The 12000-nt window shown below is 47.0% G+C and overlaps 2 protein-coding genes across 6 annotated transcripts in view; both read left to right on the forward strand.

Annotated features, from left to right (window-relative positions):
* The window catches only part of ubr4 (ubiquitin protein ligase E3 component n-recognin 4), a 42152-nt gene extending 39064 nt beyond the window's left edge, over positions 1-3088 (forward strand). For all 5 annotated transcript variants that reach the window (XM_030118431.1, XM_030118433.1, XM_030118434.1 and 2 more), the window contains 7 exons: positions 33-175; positions 263-388; positions 475-669; positions 752-976; positions 1105-1195; positions 1363-1525; positions 1691-3088. In XM_030118431.1, coding sequence (XP_029974291.1) covers positions 33-175; positions 263-388; positions 475-669; positions 752-976; positions 1105-1195; positions 1363-1525; positions 1691-1755 — 1008 coding nt within the window. In that variant the 3' untranslated portion in view covers positions 1756-3088. The remainder of the gene's footprint in view (positions 1-32; positions 176-262; positions 389-474; positions 670-751; positions 977-1104; positions 1196-1362; positions 1526-1690) is intronic.
* A 5005-nt stretch (positions 3089-8093) lies between these two features.
* Positions 8094-9415, forward strand: LOC115407980 (transcription factor HES-5-like). Its single transcript, XM_030118556.1, has 2 exons — positions 8094-8197; positions 8309-9415. Exons 1-2 carry the CDS (start codon positions 8135-8137, stop codon positions 8747-8749), a joined length of 504 nt encoding a protein of 167 aa, XP_029974416.1. The 5' UTR covers positions 8094-8134; the 3' UTR covers positions 8750-9415.
* The last annotated feature ends 2585 nt before the right edge of the window (positions 9416-12000 follow it).

Genomic DNA, 12000 nt, shown 5'->3' on the forward strand with positions numbered 1-12000 from the left:
CTTGACCTTTCCTCCTCTGTTCTCTCTGCCAGCCTACCAAAGTCTTGGGTATTTACACTTTCACAAAGCGCGTTTCTCTGGAGGAGTTTGAAAACAAGCCTCGCAAGCAGCAGGGCTACAGCACTGTGTCGCACTTTAACATAGTCCACTACGACTGCCATCTGGCAGCCGTCAGGTAGACGCCGCCGCCTCCACTCACTCACACACACGTGCGCCTCGGTCTGGTTTAGCGTTGATTCTGACGGGAGCTGTGTGTTTTCAGGCTGGCTCGTGGGCGGGAGGAATGGGACAGTGCTGCTCTCCAGAACGCCAACACCAAGTGCAATGGACTGCTTCCTGTGTGGGGGCCGCACGTGCCAGAATCGGCCTTCGCTACGTGTTTAGCAAGGTAACGGCGTTGGTCACCGCTCACAGAACGCGCACACGCCTTCTCAGAGTAATCATTAACAAACGGTGCTCCTGTCCGCCGCTCAGGCACAACACATATCTTCAGGAGTGCACCGGCCAGCGGGAGCCCACCTACCAACTCAACATCCACGACACCAAACTGCTGTTCCTGCGCTTCGCCACCGAGCAGTCGTTCAGCGTGGACACGGGAGGCGGAGGCCGCGAGAGCAACATCCACCTCATTCCCTACATCATCCACACTGTGCTCTACGTCCTCAACACGTACGTCCTCGGCGCCGCGCTCGTCTTGCAGGAGTTTCTGTTTTTCCGTCTTCCGCAACTTTGGAAATTTCTGCCTTCGCAGTACAAGGGCTACGTCCCGGGAGGAGAAGAATCTGCAGAGTTTCCAGGAGCAGCCCTCTGAAAAGTGGGTCGAGAGTTCGTACGACGTGGAAGGGCCGCACTACTTCACCATCCTGGCCATGCACATCATGCCCCCCGAGCGGTGGAGGGTTTCCCGCCTCCACTTCCTCCGCAGGCTGCTGGTCACCACGCACACCCGCAAGGTCTCTCCAAGCTCCACGAACAAGTACGACGCTTTGCTCCTTCTTGTCAATCATAACCAGGGTGGACTCGTGTCTTTAAAGGACTCCTGGATGAGTCTGAGATCAGATGTTGCTGACAGAAGCTCATGTCGTCTCGCTCCTTGACTTTCAGGCTCACAGACAAAGCACCAAAGGAATATGCAGTGTATCGCTCACCTCTTCTCTTCTGGGGCCTGGTGGATCTCGTCTACGACATGTTTAGGGTGAGTTTGACATTCATGATTTCAATGCACCTTAGCAGTGGTGTTCTGCCCGCTTTGTTGCGTTTTAAGTGATTTGGCTGAAACTACATTCTTCTTTTTATGAAGACATTTTGATTTTGAGACGCAACATAAGAGAACTGACCTCTCTTTTTGTTTTGGCCCCTCAGAAAGTCCCAACCAGCAACACAGAGGGCGGCTGGTCCTTCTCTTTGGCAGAGTATGTCCGTCACAACGACATGCCCATCTACGAGGCCTCGGAGCGCGTGCTCCGGGCTTTCCAGGACGAGCTCATGCCTGCGGAGTCGCTGTCGGAGTTCTTCGATGTTGTTGGTCAGTATAGAGACACACACACACACACTCATCAGTTCAGTGTTGAAGTTGCTGCTGTAATTTAAACCTAATCGATCTGTTTTGTGTGCGGTTAAAGACATGAAACTCCAGATTCTTGCTTCTGTTCAGAACGTGACGTGTGTGTCTGTCCTGTCTCTCGTCCAGGCCTCCTGTCTGAAATCCCAGACCCGGACCTTTTCCTGCAGGACTTGTTGAACTCTTTGCCCTGATGGCCACCCTCAAACCACACCCCCTCCAAACAAAACCCCACAGCCCTGCGAATACCGGCGGGACACCCACCAACCCAGTCAGATTTACTCTTTTTACACACTGATGCACACACCAGTCCCCACAGAGAGTCGCACCATGCTTCCTCCTCTGCCTCCACCCCCACTCCACATCTTAAAATTAACCTTTAGCAGAAACTACGTGTAATCTACGAGCGATCATGCACTCTGAACCCTCTGCAACGCTGAAACAGAATTCACGCTCTGCTCCTCGGACCCGGTCGGTCCAGGACGTCGGGGACCCGGCCGACGGTTCGGCGTTGAAAAGCTTCCCGTCATCCACCTTTGAGAAGGCGTCTGCCGGATGGAGGAGGAACTGGTGAATTCTGTTCTGCTGTGTGACACATTTGGCTTTAAACCGCGGCGCCCCCCGTCGGGCGCGTTGTTCAGATAACTGAAATGTTTTGGGATTTGACCCAGCACGTGTTACAAGTGGCATTTGATTTTATCCTGTTTTGTTTTGTTTAGTTTTTTTTTTTTCCTCCTTTCTGTTCTTCGTTTGCTTTGAGTTTGTTTTTGTTCCTTTTGGTCTTTTTTTTTTTTTTTCTTCTTTTTTTAATGGCAGACGGTTTCAGTGTCACGTTTCGTTTTTTCCAAGCTTTTCGATGTTTGGTCTCAGCGTAGGTTGTAACTGGAATTTGAGTGACGGGCCGCGACTAAACCAGGTTTAGCGTGTTGCATTCTTTTATTGACCTCTGAGGCTCCGTGGAGGAAGGTTTTCTTTTATTTTCTTCCATACAGCTCTGCCTTGGTGATGAAGTACACTTTGAACTTGTGAAAGATTCCATCTGTTTCAATGGAATATCAGACTTGTCTAAATTAATAATAAAACAGACCTACCATATATGCTTAAATACCTTTTTTTTTTTGTTTTTTTTTTTCTTTTGTTTTTTCTTGGATTAATGATTTGGTCCTCTGGTTTTTTTCCTCCCTTTCTCAGCTGTTTCCTTCATTCTCGGGCCTTTCTGCACTCTGACTTGGGTTTCAGCAGACAAGCTTGTCTCAGTTCCCGGAACGGATTTCTAGAAAAGTGTCGCTGAGTTTTAATTTTCTCAGCCTTGGATCCACTTAACATCACATTAAAGAAAAAAAAAAAAAAAAGAAAAGAAACTGAACAGCGTCCCTGACTGTTCTCCAGTGCTGAATGCATGGTGTGGGCTTCACCCAGCTTCTTGTTAATTCGCCTCTTCCCGCTGCTACATTGTCTAACTGTTGCTGAATGTCTGCTTTTGAACTTAGCCTCTGATTAATAAAGCCGTAATAATTACAAATGTGATTCAGGGTAACCTCTTCTGTTCCCGATTCATCTCTGAGTTATCAACGCTGGAACAGCACATGTTTTTATGCAGTGCAGAGTCGGCATGGAATCAGAATGTTAAGCAGCAGGGCAGATAATTGCATTTAAAAAAAACTCGAATGAAAGTATAGGATCACCATCCTATGGTGATGATCACTACGATCACTATCGTGGGTGTTGATGCTTGATTGATCAACGTCCAGACTATGATCTGGATCCTTCTTGAAGTTTTCCTCCCAAATGTTTTCTTCAGACTTTTATACAGTTACGAAACACATCGCACTGCTGCGTTATGCTTTGTTAGAACGGATGGAAATCCAGATTAAACAGTAACTGGTAAGTAGAATCTCAGTCAATTCCCACACCTCAAAACAAAAATCAATTTAGAATTCGTCTTACAAGTCCAACATAGTAACACGAAAACTCCATCGGTGACAGTAACATTGCCGTAGTTTTCAGAGAATATAAATGCACTTATAGTTTATCTGTTTTTTCTTGAGGTTCTATTTAACCTTTAATATGTCTCTTATTGTGTCTGCCGGTGAGGTCTTTGGTTTCCAAAACGAAATAGAAAAGCATGTTTCTGCATTGATCAGGCTGAGGATTTTGTGTCTGATTTTTATTTTTCCACAGTCAGTCTGCCTCGAAAATGTATTTAAAATATAATTTCGGTGTTGTAATCGTTTTAGATTTTCTCCTGGACTGGTTTGATGGAAATCCATCAAAAAGTTTTTGAGTTTTCTGATAACAAACGTGAACAGTATCTCCTGTCAGCTTGTGACAGTTTTGAGTCTGAAATTTAAAAAATGATGACAGACTCTTTCAGAAACGGGAAGTTACCGTCCATCCATCCATCTGTCTTCTGCACCAGAACTCTGCAGCCAAAAGAGCCATTTTGACAATTCTCCACCAAATAAGATTTGTCTGGAGCAGCAAAGCATGCCTGTTACCTGAAACTGAGAGAAAAATTTTTTTTTTAAATGACTATACATACAAACATGGAGGTTGCAGTCATTCTGTGTCATAGGTACAGTTTAGTCAGCTGATGTGTCTGTGACCAGCAACTCTGCAGAAGGCGATGAATAAGGTGAATATTGATGGAATAACACTGAGTTCATAACTACTGAGGTGTTTCCACAACCACTGCGCTGGAGAAAAGTAGAAACTGAATAGGTAAGAGTGCAAATGCATTGTAAAGTAAAGTAAAAGTGTAAAAAATAGGTGAGATAGATCAGTGAATGAATCAAAACCAGATACTAAAGTTTTATTTTACAGGTAACTTTTCATTACTCTACCCATCATTCATCGTGTAGGACTAAAGTAACATTTCCTCCATCAGAAAACTCAGTCAAGCAGATGTTCAGTTGTAAAATGGGATCACAGCCACTAGGGGGCGATATTCATCAAGACACTCCTATGTGAGGTGGAGGAAATTGTAGTTTTCTCTTTATTCTCAAGCACCAAACTCAATTATTTGGCAGAAAGTTTGATTGTAAAGTCAGTCGGTTTATAATAAAACTGTTCAATATAAAGAAAAAAAAACATTCACCACAACTATTAAAAAAAGGGAACTGTTTATTTTGAATCACACATATTGCACCTGTTATGGCTTCAGGGATGGGGGGGGCGGGGTTCACTCACAGTCTGTATAAACATTTACTAAAATATGCATTGGCATAAACATTTGCCTTTAAATCAAAGGAATATAACATTCAGTTTAACAAAACTAAAATCACAGTCTTCCTGTGAGCCGCTCGAAGAAATTACTACAGTTTAAGGCAAGAAATGCACATTTTAGGCCCTTTTCAGGACCAATAAATCACAGTGTCAGTGGTCATAGCTGATTCCCAATGTCCTCAAGCTTCTTTAAGTCAACGCTTAAAGGAAGACGATCCGTCCAGTTTGTCCCTCTGAATCGTGTCCTCCATGCCGAGCATCTTCCAGCTCGGCTCTGACGTCCGGTCTCGTCTCATCTCACTTCCTGCTCGTGCCAGTCGGGACAGGACGGGCAGAAGAGCGGCGCCGCGTCCTCGGGCTCGGAGGGGAACAGCCTCATGGCCTCCCTGGACGAGCGCCTGTAGCCGTCGTGGAAGATGAAGGCCTTCCTCACCGAGAAGAACGACAGCGTCTTGTCCCAGACGTCCGAGCCGGACATCCCGCCGCTCAGCTGCCTCTCCAGGGTGGAGCGCAGCCTCACGGCCCGGTCTGAGCATTTCCTCTCCAGGCTCATCACCTTACACATCCTGAGGAGAGAGAAGACGGACGAACAGCAGGTTAATCCATGAACATGATGAATACATGAACAGACTTCACTGTGACACCTGACGGCTTCCCTCTCTTAGTTCAAAACAGAAGAGGTCTGTCTCTGACCCTGACCCTTCAACAACAACTAAAACCTCTCACGCTGTGTGCCGGTCCCTCATGGTGAACGCGCTCAGACGTGGCCCAGGCTCGTCCAGTCGGACTGACGTTCAGGGTTATTATGATTTTACAAACCGAGACCGTCCCCGTTTATATACCTACGCCAACTTTCCCACTGATTTAATGCCATGTTGGTTCTCACAGTTTTCTGGCCAATCACAAAGCGGCATTATGACAATAGGATGTGAATGAATTAGTTGAATTCATGGGCTTACAATGGCCCCAATCCAAACAAACAGGTGGGAGGGGCCCTGCGCTTGGAGATCTCCTCGGCATTGTGCGGCCCGGGCTGATATGTGGTGGGAACCAGGAGGGAAAACATCTGCCTGAAGCTGTCCGTTCCCAACAAGTCTCAACACGTTTGGAGACACGCTGGCAAACATGTTCCGAGAGCGGTGTGAGAACTCCGCTTCCAGGGACTCACTGGGATTTAGTGTAGAAGATACAGCCGAACCGCACCATCAGCCAATAAATGTTTTAGTGTTTTTATGCATGAGCCTTGTTTTATTTGCTGGAACTCCAGATTACAAGATCTATTTTTCCTCTTTGTTTCCCCAACACCATATTATCTGAGACATCTTGCCCTTCAGATGCCCTTGAAACAAAACTTCCTTCAAACGTCCTGAAAGTTTCCCACCCTCTGCACACACTCTGCCCTTTCTTCTTCTTCTTCTTTAACTTTCTGTCTCTATTTCAGCCTCTCCAATTCTCACGGTGAGCGTCTCCCATGCTTGATCGGCTGACAATGGCACACAATCCATCCAGATGGTGTGCCTGGAAGCTCTGCTGACAGCCCCGTCTTCCTGGGTGTGTGTGTGTGTGTGTGAGAGAGAGAGCGTGTGTGTGTGTGTGTGTGTGTGTGTGTGTGTGTGTGTGTGTGTGGATGTGGTGGGGGAGGTTGGTCACTCAATCTTTGTTCGATGGGGCACACTTCCTTTGTGCGGCCGGCCTCAGAGTCATTAACACTGAAGTGTGGGAAGCCTGGGACCACAGCGGCTCCCACGTTCCACACAGGCAGGAAGGGAGCGTGTGACTGAGACGTGGCCAGCGGCAGGCGGGTCAGCCAGCTGTGTGTGCGCGTGTGTGTGTGTGTGTGTGTGAGTGTGTGGGGCAGGGAAAGTGAATGAGAGTGTGTCTCTCTGTGGTGAAGCAGCCTGAATGCTTCCCGCTGCAGCGCTGTGCTTTACAGTCCAGATCAAAGCTGACGGAGCCACAGAACACCTCACACACACACTCACACACACTCACAGGGGTTTTGTCTTGACTGGGACAATGATAAAAAAAAAAGTATAATGAAGTAGAATGTTCCCAACTGGAACACATTCATGTGAGTTGTACTGTGATGGACAGACAACCTGCTGAGGAAGCCTGAAGTCTAAAGCTGGATGAAGTGCAGATGAGAGATGGATCGAGACACAGTGGAGGAGTGATTACTGCTGTTGCCTCACAGTGAGGATATCCAGTGTTTGAGACCAGTTTGGGGTTATTTCTGTGTGGAGTTTTCATATTTTTGTAAAATAAAAGCATGTTTGAAGTTAATTACTGAATTTCAGATTGCTCTCAGACTGAGTGTGAATGTAAGTGTGTGTGTCTGTGTGTGTGTCCTGTGCTGGACTCCTGACTGATCCAGCAGGGATCAGCTCCGACCCCCCCCTCGAACTTGAGTCTGATAAAACAATATTTGCTCTAAACACTAAAACTAGCTGATCTGATGCGCCGGCTCCTCCTGTCATTCTGGGTCCTGTGACTGATTTGCTTCCTCTTTTAATAACCTATACCAACACTGAAGCCAATGCACAACAAATTTTGGCCATTTACATATTAATTTTTTCTGGTCCTACCATCTATCTACCAATCCAGATTTACTCTCACAAAAAAAAAAGAAAAATGAATGAAACAAAAGTGGAAAATTATAATATTGAAACAAGTCAATAATTAATTGTTTGTGTTTATTGTGTAACAACTAAAACAGTTTTTTTTAAACTGAACAAAAAAAGTTGATTTAAGTTTCAAACTTTGCTAAAAGCCTCTTTTCCCCTGTTGTGAGAGGTGGACTGTTGCGCGGCGCCGGGAGTCAGGCTGCAGCCTGCCGGTGGAAGTGGCTGCATGTTGGTGTTTTCTGGCGGCTGCCCCTCTCTAACACCCACGTGTGCCTGGTGGCCGAGGCACTTTGTCTTCAATTTGGTGGCGGTGGAGATGACATGAGGCAGCGGCAGGCTTCCCTCCGGAGGTCACCACTTTCCCATATCAGCACAAGCAGTGGGTCAGTCTCCCAGCTACACGCCCCCCCCACCCCCACCCCGCCTCGCCCACTCCACCCCGGGCTCTTTCTCTCGCAGTCTATTCCTCCACCTGCTCCCCGGAGACACACTCATTGTCCCCGCTGCTATAAACACTTCATTGAGCATGTGGCAGCCCTGCGTTCCTCAAAGCCCTTCCCAGCGCTCCCATTGGCCCGGCGACTGTGAGAAACTCCAACAAGCCGAAGACTCACACATTCATATGGAGATTGGGGTGTATAAATACAGGGCCGGGGCAGAGGAGAAGGCAGCTCAGACTCAACAGGCCCTTCAGAGCCAACAGGATCGCTCCGACTCTACAGCCATGGCTCCCACTGTTTTTGGACAAGCAACTTACTGCAAGGAACACCTGACTCCTGCTCACAAGGTACATTTCTTTCATGATCTCATTTCCTTTCAGTGTTTGCTGATACAGAATGGGGGGGGGGAAAGGCTGAAATTCAAGTGGACTCATGTTTTTCCCTTTCTTTTTCTTCAGCTGAGAAAGCCAATGGTGGAAAAGCTGCGCAGAGACCGAATCAACACCAGCATCGAGCAGCTGAAGTCCCTGCTGGGGCCCGAGTTCCTGCGGCAGCAGCCCGACTCCAAGCAGGAGAAGGCAGACATCCTGGAGATGGCGGTGGCCTATCTGAGGAGCTGGCAGCAGCAGCAGCAGCAGCAGCAGCAGCAGCAGGCGCCCAGCCTGACCTCCGGCCTGATGACGGCCACCGACGGCTACTCCCACTGCGTGCAGGAGGCCGTCAGCTTCCTGTCCCACTGCGGCGCCCAGACTCAGGCCCACAGGCTGCTGCTCAGCCACTTCCAGGGCCTGCAGACGTCCAGCAGGGGCAGCCCGTCGCCCCCCGCCTCCCCGCTGCGCCACGCCGCCTCCTGCAAGGGAGCGAGCCACGCCGGCGGCGCTCTGTGGAGGCCCTGGTGACCACGGAGGCCGCCGAGAGAAAACTACGTCTGTGAAGGTCATGGACAGAGAGTAGAAGACTCACTGAAGTCTGCTTCCTTTTGCTTCGGCGGGAGATTCGATCCAGTCGAGTGTTTCACTGCGGGGTGAAACGTGCACCGTGTGCTCGTACTCCTGTGGAGGGACTGAGATGATTCCATGTACACAGTGTGTGTGTGTGAACCCAGAGTGTTTCTGTAGGAAACTCCTGACTTTCTGTTTGTTTGGCAAACGTCTTGAATCATCGGAACCACACTGGTTCAGATTCCCGGAGGTGTCTGTGACACTGATCCATCGATGTGTTTACTGTTCGATACCGAGTATCACTGTTCGATAAGTCCCATCAGCTTCCTGCTGATGAGCCAGAAACTAACCAGAAATGGATCCCATGGATTCAGCTTTATTGTAAATCTGATTAGGATTATTCTTTACTCTTTATGCTGACAATGTGTAACCATTATTTGGTCTTTTTGTGAAAGAAATGTTCCTACTGATGCAGTAGCTCTTATCGATCCACTTGTGATGATCAGAAATGATGATTTTCATCTTCAAATGATTACCTTTTATAAAGGTGTATTTTTTTTAATAGACTTCGATCTTTTATGGAAAAGAATCTGTTGTGTTGCTTCCTAGAGAAGTTTGTCTTTTGAAAAAAATAAATAAATAAATGAAAAACTTCTGTTGAAGTTTTGCAAACATAAACAGCAGTGGTGCGTTTTCTCTTTTTTCCTTTAAAATGTGCATTTGATGTGTGTTTGTGATCATATTTGAACTGTTAACATTAAATCAGCAAAAGAGAAACTTCAGTCCAGAACTTGTGCAGTGGTTTTGGTTGGCACAGAACCATTATATTTAATATGTAATATGTTTAATTCAATATTTCATACATTATCAATCACTAGATCATCTGCATGTTCATTTTGGGACCATTCCCTCCTTTTAAGATCTGTCAATGCTTCTCAAGTTTTAATATTTTCATCACAAAGACTCAAGTACTGCAGGAAGCAGAACAGAAATACCACATCTGCCTGGAGGTGTGAATGGGCAGGTCAGAGTTGAGCAAGTGGAATTTGGAGGTCTGGATGGGGGTTGAGAGCAGCGTACCAAGTTTATGTGTAGGCTGAGTCACACAGTGGAGGGAAAGTGTGCGATTTGGATCAGGTAACAGATGTAGGAAATGTGCAAAACTTAGAGGAGCAACCCGATTTGCATTAAATTGGCAGTAAAATAAAAAATAATTTGCATTTAACTGGTGTGTAAACATTAAATTTCAGGTGATAATTCCATTTTAGCTTTACTAAACCACAGCTCTCCATCATGTAAAATGATTTAAATTAAACTTGTTGTATAGCCAAGCTTATCATGAGTTTATTCAGCACTACAGTCTCTGTCTCTCAATGTCACCTTTCACCAAAATAAATGTGTAAATTCGAAACGATTGTTTGTCCAGAAATGCATCCTTATTATGAAATATTCAAATCAGTCTCAGATTTCAGTCTTTTATTGTGCCGTGTCATGTTTCAGATCATTCATTTGTCCCTCGGGGATTATTCCCGTCTCGGAGCAGGTTAGTGAACAGGTGTTTTTGAACTCTGGGAGTCTTGGCTGTGGGACGCCGCTGCAGGTCACACGTCCCACTTTCCTCTGTTGTGCCGATCCTGGTATGTTGTCTAGTGCTTGAATTATGTCTCAAGTGCCACAAAAGTCTTTCACAACTATTTGTGTGTGCAGAAGTTGTGGAGAATGTGGCATGCCTGGGACTTTCTCAGGGTCTAGTTTGCCAGGCCAGATGGTCAGCCTCCCCCCCCGTCGCCCCCTCCCTCCAACGGGAGATCAAACACCGTAGCTAATGTGATGTGTAACAAGACACACTTCTATTGTCCCCGTCTCAGGACCAGTGAATAGGCGCAGAGTGTGGGAAACGGGAGATACCACACTCACAGAGAGATGGCTGACGGGAAGCAGCTCCGCGCCGCCGCAGGTCTGAGCGATGGCCGAGACTTTATGGCAGGAATTCAGAGCTCTGGGGCGGCTGGTGGGAGGGGAACTCGTCTTCCCACACACTTGTAGACAAAGACCCCCGGGAGCCGTGTGGCGCACACGAACCTCCAGAGGAGGCACAAACACGGTGACAGATAATAAAGCCAAATGTGGACGGCGGCCTTGTGGCTACTTTACAGGGATGCTAAATAAATTAATTAAGATCAAGGGATTGAACGTGAGCAGTGTTTGGTATTTCATGTGATTTATTGGAAATATCAAACTGTGACACCAAAGGTCCAACAGGTCTCACACCTGCTGAGCTTTAAGACATAGGCCCATGGAGAGGAGCAGGAAAAGATTCGTCTGAAAGCTCAAACTTTTTCCAGAAGACACCAGACACCTGTTGAGCATCAGGAAGTATTTCATGCTGCAGACTGAGCTGCTGCGGCAGTAACTGTAGTGGCTCTTCTATTCAGACAGCAGGTTGACTCAAGCTTTAAAAAAAAAGTCAATAAACACACACTTACACACACGCACTCACACACCACAAGCCACATACAGACTCCACTGTGCGGCAAGGAAGCCAGTCGACTTGATTTTTCCCAGATGGGCCGAGACACAGAGTTTCTGTTTGTCCCGCAACAAAAGATCAATTAACATTCCCAGTGGAGCATGGAGGAGCGGCGCAGCTTTTGTAGCTCATTTACCCTGATGTTTGGGGGCTGGTGGGAAACGGGGGATACGGGGCTACTCACACCGAGCCCACAAGGCGGGCTTCACATCTGGAGCCAGCCGCGGACGGAGGCCCTCGCAGGCACGCTGCCAGCCGCGCTCATAATGCCATTAACTTGACACTAATTTGACACAGTTCATTTACAGCAAGGGTCTGCAGACCCTCCAGGGGAGCTAAGACAAGAACTTGTGATTAAAAGCCTCCAGTGGTTTTTCAGAAGGACTCGGGGACAAACAAAACTGCGATCCATACGAATCCAGAGCGTTACTTCACTGTACTTGAACCTTTCAGAGGGAGAGTAAAATGTGCAGTTCTTCATGTTTTTCTTCTGAATACACAGAAGTAAATTAAAGTAAAAGGGACTGTGGCTGGTTTTGTTGCCTTTATAACGTTTGCATTGGCAAAGCATTTCCTATTAACAGTCAGAGCAACGACGGGTGCATTTCTTGAAAAAACTTGGGAAAACTGTGTGTTTGATCCACTGAACATGCAAATTTTCCAGTGCTGAATTAACTCT

This window comes from Salarias fasciatus, chromosome 20 (assembly GCF_902148845.1).
Source record: "Salarias fasciatus chromosome 20, fSalaFa1.1, whole genome shotgun sequence".
NCBI classification, from domain to species: domain Eukaryota; kingdom Metazoa; phylum Chordata; class Actinopteri; order Blenniiformes; family Blenniidae; genus Salarias; species Salarias fasciatus.

Bases quoted from the DNA above. Each gene is read 5' to 3' on its own strand.
- LOC115407980 (XM_030118556.1), top strand. From the start codon at position 8,135: ATGGCTCCCACTGTTTTTGGACAAGCAACTTACTGCAAGGAACACCTG. The intron at 8,198-8,308 runs GTACATTTCTTT...CTTTTTCTTCAG, and splicing joins ACCTGACTCCTGCTCACAAG to CTGAGAAAGCCAATGGTGGA.